Genomic DNA, 15,837 nt, shown 5'->3' with positions numbered 1-15,837 from the left:
ATGCCAAAGCTGTAGACAGGCTACATTTATGTTAATGCACAGGAACATCACAAGCAAGCTTCACCTCTTTTGGCTGCGTTGGATGTTGTTCCATGAAAGGTCCTCCATCTTCACCAGTTCTGCAAACATTAAAATTCATTTGACATTGAAAACGGGGCAGAATGAGCAAAAAGCCCCAATTTTATGTTATTTTATTAGTTTTTGCAAGTATATTATTTGCAGCGCTGTTTTTTTTGTTACTTGACCACGATGCATAACTCAGGTTTTGACTGATGTTTTTTTGAGCCTTTTCCTGTTGTTCTGGCTTCTTCAATATAAATGGATTCAGCATTCCTCACATGCAGGCAGTATCACTCACGACGCAGGCTGGCTGCCAGGTTCATACCCTTATGTGAGAAAATCTTGTTTGTACTGCCCTCTGCAGGGAAGTCCAGGTCATTGACATATTTGTGAATAAAAGTCTAGAAGAAATTGTCAATTGCAAAAGAATCTTAATAAAAAAATATTGTTTATTATTTGAGTTTGCTTACATCCAGCATGACAATTAAATCTAAAAGAAAAAATACCTACAGTAACTCCCCATGTAGGTTAGTCAGGGAAAACAGGGTGAAAAATAGCAAAGCATTTCAAAGACTTTTTTTTTTTTAAATGATAAAGATTTTTGTTTGCCACACTGGAAAAGCAAATGGGGAATAAATAACAAAAAAGTATCGCATTAGACACTGGCCCAGAATTTTATAATCATCGCAACCCTCAGTCAAATTTCTCAAGTAGCTGTTTCTCTCTCACAAACAAATACACTCCCACAGAACTACGAGGCTTCAAAACACAAGACACTGCCTACACAAACAAATTCATATCAGCACAAAAAAATAAATGTAGAGCAGGGTTTGCAGTTCACCCAAATGCCAACATTTGTCATTTCTTTTAGATAAAAGTTCATTCCCAAATGCTTTTTTGGTGTTGAGTGGCAAAAACAAACAAATCAAAAAACCCACAGCCAGGTTCTCGGTTTTAGAGCAGTGCCAACATGCTTCTTTACAGAAGTCAGTGTCTTGACCTCTGACACCAAAATTTACTCGAGGAAGTCGTCCAGGGTCATGCAAGTGGCGGTCTTGGATGGGGGCCGTGTTACCTTTTTCCTTTTAGCTTTCATCAGTGGACGAATCTGTGACAAAGGAGACTGGAGGTGGAGCGCTTGGTTAAGGATCGATGCGACCTACATTTATCTCGTGGTTATAAATAACATCTATCTGAAGCCAGACGGTGCTCCCTGGCTCTTACATATATACACAAACACACACATCAAACATTCTTCAGTGAACCTCAAACGCTAGAAGACAAGTAACACATGCAGAATCACTAATGACAAAAAGGATACAGGCTGGATGAATTTAGTTCGTCCTCCTAATCCATCATAACCAGTTCTGACCTGAAACGCAAAAACATTTTCCCCCTTCAACAAAACACTGACGATGACAAAATGGGACAAGGAAACAGTTTGCGAGAGTCGGCTGCACTTACAGCTCCAGGCTTCCTCTGAGGCTCCAACATGCTGCCAAAGGTTTTCTTCCTGAAGAGGAGGGAGTTCCTTAAAAAAGGGTCCAGATCTTCATCGCGATTCTGAGAAACAAAAAATACATAAATATAAAACAATACAATAAATTCATTAAAAAATTAAAAACAAATTATATATAGATCAGTTATTTAATGATGCATTTATTAGAAGAAGGCTACCTTGCTTAAAGCTGACGTTTTCTCCCTGTGTTTGGATACAGACGTTCTGAAAAACCAACACTTCCAGTTTATACTTTGTTACAAAAAGAGCAGATGGATTTCAAACTACTCTAAACACAGAAGAAAACATTTCCGCACTGAGTGACATGACTCTTACACGGGTGGATCGAGACGCATTTTCTTCAATGGAACCTGCGTTGGTCTCTTGGCCCCGTCGTCTGGCGTAGTGATGTCGTAGGTCATGTTGAGGTCAATGTCCTCGCTATCTGCTGGATGGTGGAGGCGAGGCTGCTTCAGCTCCAGTGGGGCAGGGCTGACGGGAAGGCAGCAACAAGTGCGTGAGCGCATAAAGCAAATGCATTCTTAAGCATCCTGTCAAAAGCACGAGGAGAATGAAGTCCCACAGCTGGAGACGCACCTTTCAAAGATGAGCCGACTGACGGCTTCGTTAGTCCTCGTTGGTGTGCTCAGAGATTTCTGAAGAAACTCCACTTTCTTCTTCAGGCTCTGTGGACAGGTTGCACACAGAAATCACAACCACGCACATCCGACATAACAAATAAACAGATTTGTTTGATCTGCCTTACAGAGATTTCTTTGTCAGCACAGGCCAGATCGCTCTGCAGAGACTTCATGTCCTCTTTGGTCTGATTCACCTCTATTGTAGTTTTTTGTAACTGAAATGACAAACACCACAGAGGACTTAAACCAAAGGTTCCGCACCGAAGTCCCATTTCTTATTGGTGAGGCGATCTTCTTATGTCGAATGACCTTGTTGTTTGAGGACAGCACTTCTCTCTTCAGTTTCTCACACATATCATTTGAAGCTTTCAAAGTTCCTTTGAGGTTATCATACTCTCTGAGAAAGAAAGAAAAGAGATCAGCAGTAAATACTGAGCGGATGCTGTGGTCATTAGAACTAAATACCTGAACAAAAAGCTCCAAAAGAAGTACTTTCAAACACACAAATGTTGTCCAACTTATTAAAAGATTCTGGAACATATTTCCCAAAAGCTCAGATTTACAGGAGAAAGGTGGTATGATCTTCATCTGGGTCACAAATATAGACAAGCACACAATCTGATTAAACTAACACCACAAACCGCTCCATATTTCACATCTTTATAGAACACACTGAGTAATTATTCAACGTACAGGCAGCAGAAATGTGAGAGAACCCTTGAAATTAATGACTTATAGAAGCAACACCTAACAGACATTTTCTGATGCAACACAAGAGACTTTAAGAGAAATATTCGACCCTTCCTTTCTGCAAAACTATTTCAGTATTAACTAAAAAGCCCTCGACGGCAAGAGTCAACACCAAGGGTAAACCTGAAACAACTTAAGTAAAATTTAACCTTTGAACAAAAAGAAAAATACAATAATTACAATTAAATGTATATTTTATGTAAAAACTACACAAAACCGTTTTTAATCCTGATTTGAAGTAACTAATGGATTCTGCACACTGGAGGTGTGAGGGGAGTTTATTCCACAACACTAAATGCTACCTCACCTTGTTTGGTTCTAGCCTTAGCAATACTAAAGTAAGCCTGTTCCTGAGGACCTAAGAGGTCTAGAAGCATCATAGCCCTCAAGTAGGTCAGCTATATATTCAGGTTCAAGATCATTCAATGCTTTCTAAACCATTAGCAGAATTTTAAATAAATGCTTTTACACACAGGAAGCCATGCAATGATTTCAAAACTGCTGTAATATGATCCATTTTCCTGGTGCTGGTCAGGACTCTGGCAGCAACCAGTAAAGACTCCATTAAGATACTTTAGTCTACTGAAAATAAATGCACAAATAAGCTTTTCAAAATCTTTCTTTGCCACAATTTTTCCAATATTTTTAAGATGGTACTCGGCCGATTTAGTAATAATCTCCATATACTTACTTTTTCAGAGAGATGCAGTAGATTGAGAGCTGCTCCACTGCTGCCTGGCTGATACCCATATCTGTGATCATGGACTCAACCTCTGCTCTCTGGCCCTGTAACAACACATCCAAGCTGAGGAGAAAACAATGCACAGAGTGAATATGATGCTCTTTAACAATGAAGACAATCACTGGACCATATGCACATATTTCATGTCATTATAGCTGTAGTGTAAGACTCAGGTTGCAGTTGCCCAAATGCACTGGTATACGTTTGCGCACTTGTCAAAGATCATCTTAAACAATCTTTATCTTTTCCTCTACAATCACAGGAGCTTGAATATAATACAATGGGCTGCAGATACCTTTCAAATGTTCTCAACTTGGTCCTTAAGCTCCGGACTTCTTCCTTGGCAGCCTGAACTTCATTTTGTTGCGTCTCCATATATGACATCTGTGTCTGTGAGACGTTAGAACATAATATTAGTTGCAGTGACTGTGAATCAGTGTGGATATTGCAGCTTTTCAACAATGAAGAACAGAGAGCTCATACTTTGAGGGCAGAACAAAGCATCTCCTTTTCTTTAATCTCCTTCCGCAAACTGTCTAGGTCTCGCCTCTGCTTGTCCATGGAGTCCTTTAAACTCTCCACCACCTTCTGTTTGTCCCGCAAGTCTCGCTCTACAAATTGACCAGACAGATGATCAATCTAGCGCTGCCTGCTTCCTTACAATCTAGCATAACTTTGTAACAGTTGTACTCAAGAGTTTAATTTCTCACCTTTAGAGCTCAGAAGTGCCTTGACTCTATCAACCTCATTCTGCAAAAAAGAGAAGAAATACAGTCAGAAGATAACACCCTAAAACAAATCCAAACAATAGCAATAGGAAAGACCACATTTAGGTTCTGTTTTACATGCCAGAAGGCGTGAAGAGTTTTATATTGCTGTAGGATTGGTACCTGTAAGCTTTCCGGGTCAGCCGTGCTGTCCTCCTCTCCACCAATGTCAAAGAAGAGCTTGCTGATAATGTGCCTGGTGCTGACCTACACACAAACATCAAAATGTCATTGAAGCTCAATCTTTCCTTTGTAACTCAACTTGCCACGGTCTGTGCTGGTAGTTTGACAATGTAGCGTTACTGTACCTGTTTCCTACACTGTGGACAGGTTTTTGTAGGGGCTGTCTGAAACCACTGAAGAAGACTAGAAGAAAAAGAGGGGAACGAAAATAACTTAAAAGATGCCATGAACTGAAAAAAGTTGTTTTGTTCAGATTTGAGTTTGTGTATAGTTACCATTCATAATGGAAAGTGTGTCCGCAGTGAATGGCAGCAACATCTCTGGAGTGATCAAAGAAATCTGAGCAAATAGTGCAATATGCTCGAATAGGCATCTTACCGGCACAACGATCACCCTGTTTTGGAAACAGCGTACGACATTGTTAAAAACAGTGAAATACAAATCGTGATATTCACTCCCTGATCATACGCGTTTCGGTAGTGTTACATAATATTTGTAGGCTAAAACAGTTAGCACTGGCTAAAGTCAGTGGGCCTTACTATTCCGCTACCCTGGTTAAGCAGCTACATATAGATAACCAATGTTAGCCATAGCCTTATCGTGAGCTGTCATGCTTACCAAACAAAGATATCAAGTTACTGCATAATCCTTCGTTATAAACTGAAGCATCACCAACTGTACATGAAAATTTTCATTGTACACACATAAAGTGAGATAATTTAGGAAATTTCCTTTCAAGCTAACACAAACACAATGGTAACGCCATCGCTGGCCAGTTCCCCGCTGCACGTTCAAACCAAAGCTCCGCCCCGGAACATAAATGAGCTGTTAGAATCTACGCCAACGTATTTTGTATTAAAATTTAGCTCAGTCGCTATAAACGTTTGCTATTTAAAACAATTAATACGTTTTCCCTGGAGAAGTTACAATTTAGTGTCACTCAACAAATGTGTCAACACTTTTTTTTCCCTAGTTTTTTTTTGCTTTTATCCCTCACATATGCAGAGTCACAGTGAAAACAACAAAATATTATTTTAAACACATTGAAATAGCTCGCAAATATATTCACAAACCTTTCTCACACAAAAATATTATTTAACATTTCATATACAATGTTTTCTGTCTGACAAATTAAGTATCTGAGTCTCGTGACAATCGTGTAATTTAATAATCAGGCACAGTTGTTTCATGTCCTGCGTGACCTGAAAGCACCAGCAAGATCAAAGATGGCAGTGTGTTATAAGTAACTTGCATGCTGTAATATTCAAAATTAACCCATTAAATTAATTCTTAACTATTTCAAAGACAATTCTCCGTATTTTATTTTATTCAGATGAACTCGGCATTTTTATTACTCCTGGGAAACGAGTGATAAAAAGTGTATAAACCCTCTGGCAGGGAACTTCATATCCCACAATTCGCACTTCCGCAACCAACCAGGGCATGATTCAAGAAGTTCTTCTGTGCGGTTTCTGCTAGTTAGCTAGCAGCAACTGTGGCAAACGAGTTGGGGAGCATAACATTCAGATGCAGACAGCTGTGGAAATGAAAGGTAATCTTTTTGAAGTATTTGAAGGGGTCTTGAGTGCTCTGGTTGAGAGCGAAGGCGATTAAACGTGTCTGAGATAGCGTTTGTTTGACTACATGCTAAAGTCAGCAATCAAAGTAGCTTTTGAAGTCAAACATATGTGACGCCTGTGATAATTCAGGATGCTAAGCAAGAAAAAACGATGTGAATGTAAATATACTGCGTGTGAATATGTTATTCTTTCGAGACTCATTTTGTTTCCATAGTTGGTTTCAGCCTTCCTTGGAGCAAGGAGGACATTCCGGTTTAGCTCTGTTTTCCCCCGCTTCCAATAAACAGTTAATCTTCACTACCTAACTGTAGGGCTTTATTTGATTTCAGTTGAACCGACTCGTGGTGACCGTGTCATGTCACTGTAATGGCACACCACCATAAATCCAAGACTCAGTCACGAAGTTGTTGCCCTTTGGTCCTATAGCCCTTTGTCTGTCTATCTTTCCAGGTGCGTGTCCTAGCCTTAAGTAGCAGTGATGGAAGGTGAAGCCCAAAAGGCGACTGCATCATGGGAAAGTGGAACTCTGGCTCCTGTAGACCGCCTTCGCTCAGTCAGGGCGGACAGCCCCATACCTGGTCTGGTAGAGGGAACTGAACCAGGTAAGTGTTGTGCCGCTTGTCTGTAAACACACAGAGACAAGTATGATTTTAAACATATTTAACATACATCTGCAAAACTGGAACCACTGCATAGTAGTGAAAAAACGTCAAATATGAAGGTGTAGTATGTGTGAACTTCCTCTTGCATTTGTTCCAGTCTAAGGTAATGTTAACGCAAGAAATATTTTCCAGGTAGTTCACTTAGCCACTATCAGTGGGATTACACCACTGACTGCGCTCTCATTTCAAAGACTGCAGGTAAGTCTAGGTGTCTTAAAGAAGTCGTGGGTGAACAGAATTGTGCCACGCTACTTTGTGGCCAATCCCTCATAGGATTGTATTGCGAAACATTGCAGGACATGATCAGTGATCACAACGGTTACAGTAGACCATAAAAGCTTCCAGTTGGGCTAGACAAATATCAAGGCAGGGCAGGGCCAAGTAATCATCAACTGTTTTCTATTTCAAGTACAAAATCCCTGCAGTATCTTTGCCTGGAATATTGTCTTTTTTATGATTGTAGCACAAAGAAAAGACATTAACACTCTTTCAGTGCTGACACTTCTGAAAACTTTCCCATGAATTGGACTTCTCTGTTTCACATTGTTGTAGCTGTGCAGTGTCCGGTGAACGCATACTGAATACTCTGTGTGTGAGAGACAGCATGAATATGCACATCCTGTCTATGTAAGAAATGGTGAATATATTTACAGGTTGTCTGCTGTTTTAGAGCTAGTGTTACAGTTGCACAATATTCCCTTCAAATGCTGCCATGTTTTCTCATGAGAATTTAATGATATGACCATCTGTTGACTGCAAAAAAAATCTGGGGAAAATTTGTCAGTTTGTCACAATGAAAGTTGGCTGCAGCTGCTTTCATCTGCTGCATCACATCCTGCTTTGAATAAATCCAACAATGACAGGAGAGATGATGTAACACTGTATGGATTTGCTCTTCTCAAACTGGAGCTAAACAGGACATTTTGAAGTCTTAGCGTACTCTTTCGCTATCACAGTTGCCTTATTCTTGTTCTTCTAATTAGATAAGCTTTGGCCAGAGGTTGTTCATTTTATTCACTGCAGCAGCTCTGAAGTGTGATAACCTAAAGTTAAAACATGTGTGACTAATACGATAATAGACTAAATTGAACTTCTGTTTTTTGTGGATTGTTCTAGAGTTGCATACCATGTTCAAAATTAATCAGTTTTTCAAATAAAAGAATCAAGTCTTGTCCTGTAAATGTACATAATTCATCTCTGTCATCTGTCTTGGATGCCTTTTCCAGCTAGTTGGTTCCCACAGGAATGCCCAGTTTTGTTCTCCAGCAAAGTTGAGGAATTTAACACATTTTCCAAACCAGCCACTTTTTTTTTTTTTTTTTTCGTTGAAGTTGTTTTTTTTCCTCTTGTAGAAACACAAACTGAAAATCTTTTAAATTATGTATACATCTCCACTTTCCATTGTGTTGAATCTGCCTTGAGCTAAGCAGCATTTCTACATTACCTGGCTGTACGTGTGAATGCAAATTAAACGGGCACATTAAACACGAGGCCTGCTTCCAAGCATAAAAAAAAATCTGTGTGTTTGATTGTTCGGCAGGTAAGAGTATGAAGAATTTACGCTGAGCAAAGAGGGGTCATGTCTGTGTCTCCTTCATGCTCCACCCTTACCCCATCCCTTAACCAAACACATGATTTTCAGTAGTGAGAATGAGCCTGATACTAACAGTCCACTATTTTTCTTTATTTTTAATTTTTATTTTTTTCTACATGGGAAAAATGTTTGATTATGAAAACCGCTATAAATGCTGCAAACTGAGAAAACACTAAAAGAGGACTTGGTGGTTACTTTGGCAGTTGTATATGTGGTCATTGGCCACATGTCCTTTTAGAAAGTAGCATTCAAACTTCCTGGAGTTTTGTTTTCCAAAGGAACTGTCCAGAAATGTCTGCCATGTGATGTACTGTGCTCATATTTATATAGAGCTTTTCTAGCTTTTTTTTTTTTTTTTTTTTAAATCTTTTACGGACAAAGTTTGTCATCATTTATATTAATACAGGTGCTGGCCAGAAGAGTGCCATGTTCATCCATGCACACTCATTTGAGGATTTAACTGCTGAAGCTGAAGAAGAAGCCCTGAGGACAGCTGATTCAGGCAAATCAGAAGAGCAGCATGAAGAGGGGCTCAAGGCACTTGTTGCTGAACAAAATATAGATGAACAACACAGCAATGACCTGTCGGATAGGACTAAGGAGGAGGATGTGTCCAGTGAGGCGTGGCGGAGCCACAAAAAACACGTGTTTGTGCTGAGTGAGGCGGGGAAACCAATCTACACTCGCTACGGCACGGAAGAGGCGCTGTCGAGCACCATGGGGGTGATGATGGCTCTCGTGTCGTTTGTCGAGGCTGAGAAGAACATCATCCGCTCCATCCATGCAGGTCAGATTATACTTTGGCAGCAACATTTAATTCTCTAAACAAATATGTCGTATCTTAATGTAAGTGCTGTTAATATGTTTGTGTCAGATGGCTGTAAAGTGGTTTTCCTCACCAAGAGTCCTCTGGTCCTGGTGGGAGTGTCACGCACCTGTCAATCAGACAAGGAGATGCTGCGGGAGCTGCAATACATCTACTACCAGATAGTCAGCCTGCTCACCCTCACCCAGCTCAACCACATCTTCCAGCACAAGCAGAACTACGACTTGCGGCGTTTGCTGGCCGGCTCAGAGTATCTCACTGACAACCTGTTGATCCGGCTGGAACGAGACCCCGGCCTGCTGCTCAGTGCCGTCACTTGCCTGCCCCTCCCCAGCTCTGCCAGGGACGTAGTGTCATCGAGCCTACAGGCCGCTAAATCCAAAAACCTGGTGTTCTCCATATTGCTGGCCGGCGATCGCCTGGTCACCCTGGTCAGGAAGAAGGACCAGTTCCTCCACCACATAGACTTGCACCTGGTCTTCAACCTCGTCGGTTCCTCCTCTTCCTTCCGAGAAGGTGAAGGCTGGACGCCGATCTGTCTGCCAAAGTTCAACACCGCAGGATTTTTCCACGCTCACATTTCTTACCTGGAGCCTGCTTCCCAGCTCTGTCTCATTCTGGTCTCAACTGAAAGAGAGGACTTCTTTAACATGTCCGACTGCAAGCAGAAGTTTATGGAAAGGCTGAGCAAGCGTAGTGCCTACCAGGCCCTGAAGGAGGCGGTGAAATGTCCCAGTTACTCCGTGGTGCAGGTTGGCATCCCAGAGCTCAGGCACTTCCTGTATAAATCAAAGAGCTCCGGACTGTACACCAGGTGAGTGGTTAGACTGTGTTTGTCAAATTTAGGGGTTTTTAGATAACGATCAGAGTATTTTAACAGTCATTAATCCTGTTAATTCAAGAACATTTTCCTTTCACTGTATAAACACATCTACTCAGATGTTTTCGGTATTACGAAAAATTTACATAAATGACAACTTCATGAGAGCAGATGACACTTGATTTTATCTGGGCCAGTAAAATGATCATCAGTATACAAAGATTTGCATTCTTATATGTATATATTTTTTGTCATGAACACAAATCCTTGTTCTTGGATATTTTCCACCTTCAGCCCCGAGTTTCCGATGGTGTACCAGTCTGATGGAGAGCAGGAAAGGCTGCTGAGCTTGTACCAGGAACTTCACAGCTGCTTGCACCATCCAACCAGACCTCTCCGTTACTACTACCGCTGCAGGGAAACTGAAAACTTGCTGGCACAGGTGAGTCTGGTGTTCTGATTAAAATGGTTTATTGTTTTTGAACAATTATTTTTAAGCTGACAGCCATTTAAAGCATTTGGTGTGTACAAAATGAATACTGGACACTGGATTGTTGACATTGTTCATACACATTTAGTTAGCTTACTGTTTTTTTTGTTTTTGTTTTGTTTTTTCTTTTTTTTTGGGGGGGGGGGGGGTAACTATTTGCCTTATTAGGGTCAGTTGTCCATTTAATAAAGTCATAAATAATTTTGATTGCTGGCATAAACTTTACATCAGTTTTTCCATTCACAATGCAGTATTATCAACAGCTGGATTAACATTTTGCAATCAAATAGGTTAACTGGCAACAGGTCAGTAACATGACTGCGTATAAAAAGAGCATCTTAGAGAGAAAAAATGTCTACAAATTCTTGGAAATTTTCAGAATAATATTCTTCAATATAAAAATGTGAAGACTTTGAGTTTCTCATCATCTACAGTACCTAATATGATCAAAACGCAAATCTTAGTGGGCAAAGGACAAGGCCAAAAATCAGCATTGGCTGCCGTTAACAGCAATTATTCTGTCATGGAAATCTCTGCATGGGCTCAGGAACACTTCCAGTCACTGTCTGTGAACCCAGTTCACTGTGCCATGCACAAATGCAGGTTGAAGCTCTATCATACAGTAAAAAAGCCACGTGTGAACATGATCCATAAATAATTCTTTTTGGAAAATGCTGCATCCCCCAGCCCAAAGAAGATAAAGAAGATACTGCTTATGTTTTTTAATTTCTATTTTAATTAGTGTGTTAGTGTTTTTTTGTTTTTTATTCCCACAACGAGTTTAATTATAGCTTACTGGAATAACCTTTGTCCTTCATTACCAGCTTTGTGTTAGCAGCTTTGTGCTTTTGCAGACCCTTGCACATTACCATCACATACACATAAAATAACAATAAAAGTAATGTCCACATTGACACTTCTGGAAAGTTGTTGACCACTCTTTCCCCCCCCCCCCCTTCTAACTGCATGTTGTGTGGTTAAATATATATCTTAAAGAAACGTATTGAAAAAGGGTCATCATTCTAAATGTGGTGCAATGCTTTACAAATATTGTTACAAAAAATATACTGTCATTACATAATTAGTTTTTTTTTTTAACATTTTCAATGTGCATATAACACAAATTTTTGATTAAATGTGCCATTAATGATAATTGCACAACATTAACAGTAATGTGCAAAAATGAATATTACTCATAATAAGCAAGATTTTAGCCTCCTGGCGTCAAGTACAAAGTTTGTTTTGACTAAAGACATCAGACATTAAGCTTTAATCACTCATCATTGATCTGAAATGCAGTAGCTACAGTAATTTTGCAGACTGTAACAATTTCTTACATTGAACCACATTTCTGAACTTCTTTAACAGAAAAATATCCTTCTACTACACAGAGCTTTTTCATGCCCCATTTGTCTCGTTGTGCCTTCTCTCCTTTGCAGGTGACAAGTGGCTTTGAGCTTTACCTCTGCTTTAGTCCGCTGGCGACCAAGGCCTCAGCGTTCGCCGCTGTCAATAAACTGCTGAAGTGGATCAGGAAGGAGGAGGATCGCCTCTTCATCCTCAGTCCTCTCACATACTGAGCCTCCTGAAACGTAAAGCAGTATTGTGAAAACAGACTGGAGTGGTGCTAACAGCAGCTACGCATGATGAAGCAGTAGTCTTTAAGAGTATGATGATTGTCAAATCCTATGCATTTTCTTTTTTTTTTTGACTTTTGGAATGCTCTGTTCTAATTCTCTGATTTGTAATGAAGTGTGCTGTGCAATTGAATTAACGCTGTATTTTAGCTGGCGAAATTTTTTTATAACTTTTAATTTAAAAAAATGAAGAGCAGATAGAAGCCTCCGCACTTTTGGTAACACAGAAGCTTGCAGTGTTTACCTGTTGTTAAAGATCTTTCATGGAAGAATGGTTTTACTGTAACGGCTATTATGCATCAGACAACTTAAAAAAAATGTCTTTTATGGTATTAACTCAGTTCTTAGAAATGAAGAATAAACTGGAAATTCCTCGAACTGCAGTAGAATGTATTTTCAAATTAGAAGACATGTTGGCAAAATATGGGTTAACAGCATTCCTGTTGGAAGCATCACCCTTTTACCTCTATGCACTCTTTGTTTATGTAACGGACACTGAAACAGAAAGCCTGTGACCTGTTTACTGCTGTCAGTAGTTTGTAATAACACGTATTCTCTTAACACCACTGTAGAGGAATTCCACATGAACTCCATTATTTTTCCAGTTCATCTCTTTCTTTTCACCCATAATACTCACATTAACAGATGATATATTTCTGCATGCCTCTTAAAGCTTTGTTTCCTAGAAACCTGCTATGCTTGAGGAATCTAGCCTTGTCACATTTGTCACATCATGCCTTAACTGTTATTGTGCAAAACAAATATGTAATGCTTTATGGCAGTCCCATAATTGCAAAATTATATGTAAATAAAGAAACGACCTGCAAGCTGATGTGTCATTCTTTTCCCCTCACACTGTAGGCACTTCGTAGATGGCAGTAGCAGCAGCACTTCCGTCTCACAAACGCGGAGCACACTTGCACAACAAAAGGAGTAAGTTTTATGGTGCTGTGAAACAGGCAGGGCAGTGGTGGGGGGGATAAGGAGGAAACGTTTATGGCATTAAAAAGTGACTGAGGCCACCTATAGACGCTGGGCTAATTGGCTTCTGTTCGTGCTGCTGGTGTGTGTCAGTGTGGAGCTGTGAGGGGAGGAGCGAGGACACAGCTGAGGTACAGAGGACCGATTCAAACCGGGAGTTAAAGTTAAATACGAAGCGGGCGCTAACGAATACAGAAGGGCTTATATTTAAAAAAAATATATATATATATGTTTGTGTGTTAAGCTAATCGTGTGATATTAACTCTACCTGAGGAAAAACCCGCCTTCCCCCGCGCGCTGTTTTACAGTAGGCGCAGAGCTGGCAGTGGCTGCTTCCCTCAAGACTGTGACTGACCTGCACAGGTAAGCTTTTCATCTTTCCTTCTTTCCTTCAGCAGCGTCTGCTCTGATGTTTAGATACAAAACAGAAACCAACTAGCCTTCAGAGCACAGGCAATGCTAGAAGAGGACTTTAAAAAGAATAGCTTGTGTTTATGATCCAAAGTTTGACTTACAGCACCGGCATTCTTTATATTATCTCTCACAGCACTTATAATGCAAGGAAGGGTTTCCGGTGTCATCCATTTATAATTGTTTATAAAAAGCAAGCTATTTGCGATTAATATTTATTGTGGGGGTTGTGAAATATAAACTCAGTGTTGCGTTATCTAAACTCGGGTTTTGGAATGAAAATAACATCTTTAACCTGTGGACTGGAGCCAGTGTGCACTCTGTTACACTGGAGTGATTCAAAGAAGTAAACGCAGATTGTAACCGAATATGGAGACAAAGTAAAAGGAGAAACTTCACCAACCCAACAACAACAACAAACCCATAAATACAAGCGATCAACTGAAGAGGGCAGATGAGCACAGGGCGAAAAGAAATTATGCTGTTCTGTGTTAAGATACTCATAATTGGACTGATTTCTAATCTCACTTGTTTTGTATAAAATCACACAGTAGAAATAAAGATATTTTCAAAACAAAGAAATGCAGACGCAGTTTCTCCTTAAACTGGATATTTCTAGTGAGTCTGTATTGCCTTGGAATTTATTTCCTTCTTCTCAGTCAATGAGTCCTTCAGGTTCAATATGTGTTCACTATTGATTGTTCGAACAGCAGCTCAACTCTGCAAATCCCCCTGGATATCTGTGCATTGATTATTCTAAGAGAGGTCTTCGATCTTCTACTCTTGATCAGGACGCCGAAGTGCCAGTGAGCAAGGTGCTTTACTGGCAACTCATGCCGGTTCACTGATGAAGCCTTGATTGGCCTGAAAATAGCAAAGTGAATGGAAACTCTGTTTCAGCCGTTTGCTTTATTAACCATGAACCCGGAGAAAGTCAATCAGTGCCATTACTATGTGTACTCATGTCCCCAGACCTTAACCTCAGCTTTACAAGGAGCTGCAAATGTTAAAATGTAACAACAGCATCAGCGGGGTTCAATGAATTATTGATGCAAAGACCTGAGACTCTGAACTTTTCCATACGACTGCTTTTAGCAAAAACAAGTGCTTTGTGCTTAAAATCAGTTGGCTCACACTGCCGTTTCTGACGCTGTTAAATATAATGTTCAAAATGGATTAAATTCTCTGACACGAGCCGAAGAGCAGTTTTGCCCTCACCTGGTAGTTTTAAAGGCTACACAACGTCTGACGACCATCAGTCCGTGGCCATCTTTTCCCCCTGAAAGGCACGTAGTGGTTGTAACAGGAATGAATAATTGAGAGGCCAGGCCAGAAAACAGTCATGGCGTATGTCCAGTTAATGATCCACCCACTTATGTATGTTCACGATGAAGACAGGGCTCGGACGCTACGTAGAGCTTGGGCTGGATGAGCAATGGAAAAATGTAGATTTGCTAAATTTGGTTGGTTCATGTTGAGCAAAAGTCATTATCTTGGCTTGTTACCACCAACTCCCTTGCATAAAAGAAGATGATTCATTTGAAAAACTCTGCCTGTGATTAACCAGAGTAAACATGACCAGACAGATATGAATGGCTTATGTACAAAGCCCCAGTAAAAATAGTTACATCCACATCTTCTACCACCACAACTCTGTGTCTGATGATCTAAACATTTCCTGTCAGTGTCTGTGGTGAGTCAGAGAAAGCTTTTATTTTTATGACCACATGTGCTTTTATTATCAGGACCAGACAAGATGGTGATCATGATTGTTACCTCGGGTCTTTTAGGGTTCCACGCAAAACATAATAAAATACTGTTATATTGATTTTCACTTTCATTAGTAGCAAATCCCATAGGAGGCATAATTTATCATGACAACATGAAACAACAGGCTACTGCTTATCATCTTATGGTCTTACAGCAGTTTTAGTAAACAGCTTTCAGACACATCTCACTTCTGTCAGCTTTTACCTCTTCATACAAACGGGATTGTGGCTCTTTGTTTGTTCAAAAGGTGGTTCTTTAAACAAAATCCATTCCTGCCAAAGGAACCTTAGATAAGAAATAGGCGATATGCATTTAAAAGCCTTGAATGAAGGTAATGTAAGTACTGCTAGTTATATGCTCACTTGATTTCTTGGCCTGAGCTAGATGAGAAGATCTGTCTAATACTTATACATGTCCGTTCAGTG

The 15,837-nt window shown here is 40.1% G+C and overlaps 2 protein-coding genes across 2 annotated transcripts; one reads left to right on the top strand and one right to left on the bottom strand.

Moving 5' to 3' along the window:
- Window positions 1–1,075: 1,075 nt before the first annotated feature.
- traip (TRAF-interacting protein) lies at window positions 1,076–5,014 on the bottom strand. The gene is made up of 15 exons (XM_085353020.1): window positions 4,917–5,014; window positions 4,767–4,824; window positions 4,582–4,665; window positions 4,402–4,441; window positions 4,175–4,302; window positions 3,987–4,081; window positions 3,641–3,754; window positions 2,509–2,596; window positions 2,325–2,414; window positions 2,156–2,244; window positions 1,895–2,050; window positions 1,738–1,783; window positions 1,525–1,623; window positions 1,382–1,432; window positions 1,076–1,183 (listed from the first exon to the last, which is right to left on the bottom strand). Exons 1-15 carry the CDS (start codon window positions 5,012–5,014, stop codon window positions 1,076–1,078), a joined length of 1,344 nt encoding a protein of 447 aa, XP_085209146.1.
- A 1,069-nt stretch (window positions 5,015–6,083) lies between these two features.
- mon1a (MON1 secretory trafficking family member A) lies at window positions 6,084–12,262 on the top strand. The gene is made up of 6 exons (XM_085353804.1): window positions 6,084–6,193; window positions 6,672–6,823; window positions 8,884–9,264; window positions 9,352–10,117; window positions 10,418–10,565; window positions 12,053–12,262. Exons 2-6 carry the CDS (start codon window positions 6,700–6,702, stop codon window positions 12,191–12,193), a joined length of 1,560 nt encoding a protein of 519 aa, XP_085209930.1. The 5' UTR covers window positions 6,084–6,193; window positions 6,672–6,699; the 3' UTR covers window positions 12,194–12,262.
- The last annotated feature ends 3,575 nt before the right edge of the window (window positions 12,263–15,837 follow it).

The sequence above is a fragment of the Diplotaxodon limnothrissa genome, linkage group LG5 (genome assembly GCF_057381915.1).
Source record: "Diplotaxodon limnothrissa isolate DT_005_m linkage group LG5, D_limnothrissa_male_GT1.1, whole genome shotgun sequence".
NCBI lineage: Eukaryota > Metazoa > Chordata > Actinopteri > Cichliformes > Cichlidae > Diplotaxodon > Diplotaxodon limnothrissa.
This window is presented reverse-complemented; position numbering and strand designations above follow the sequence as displayed.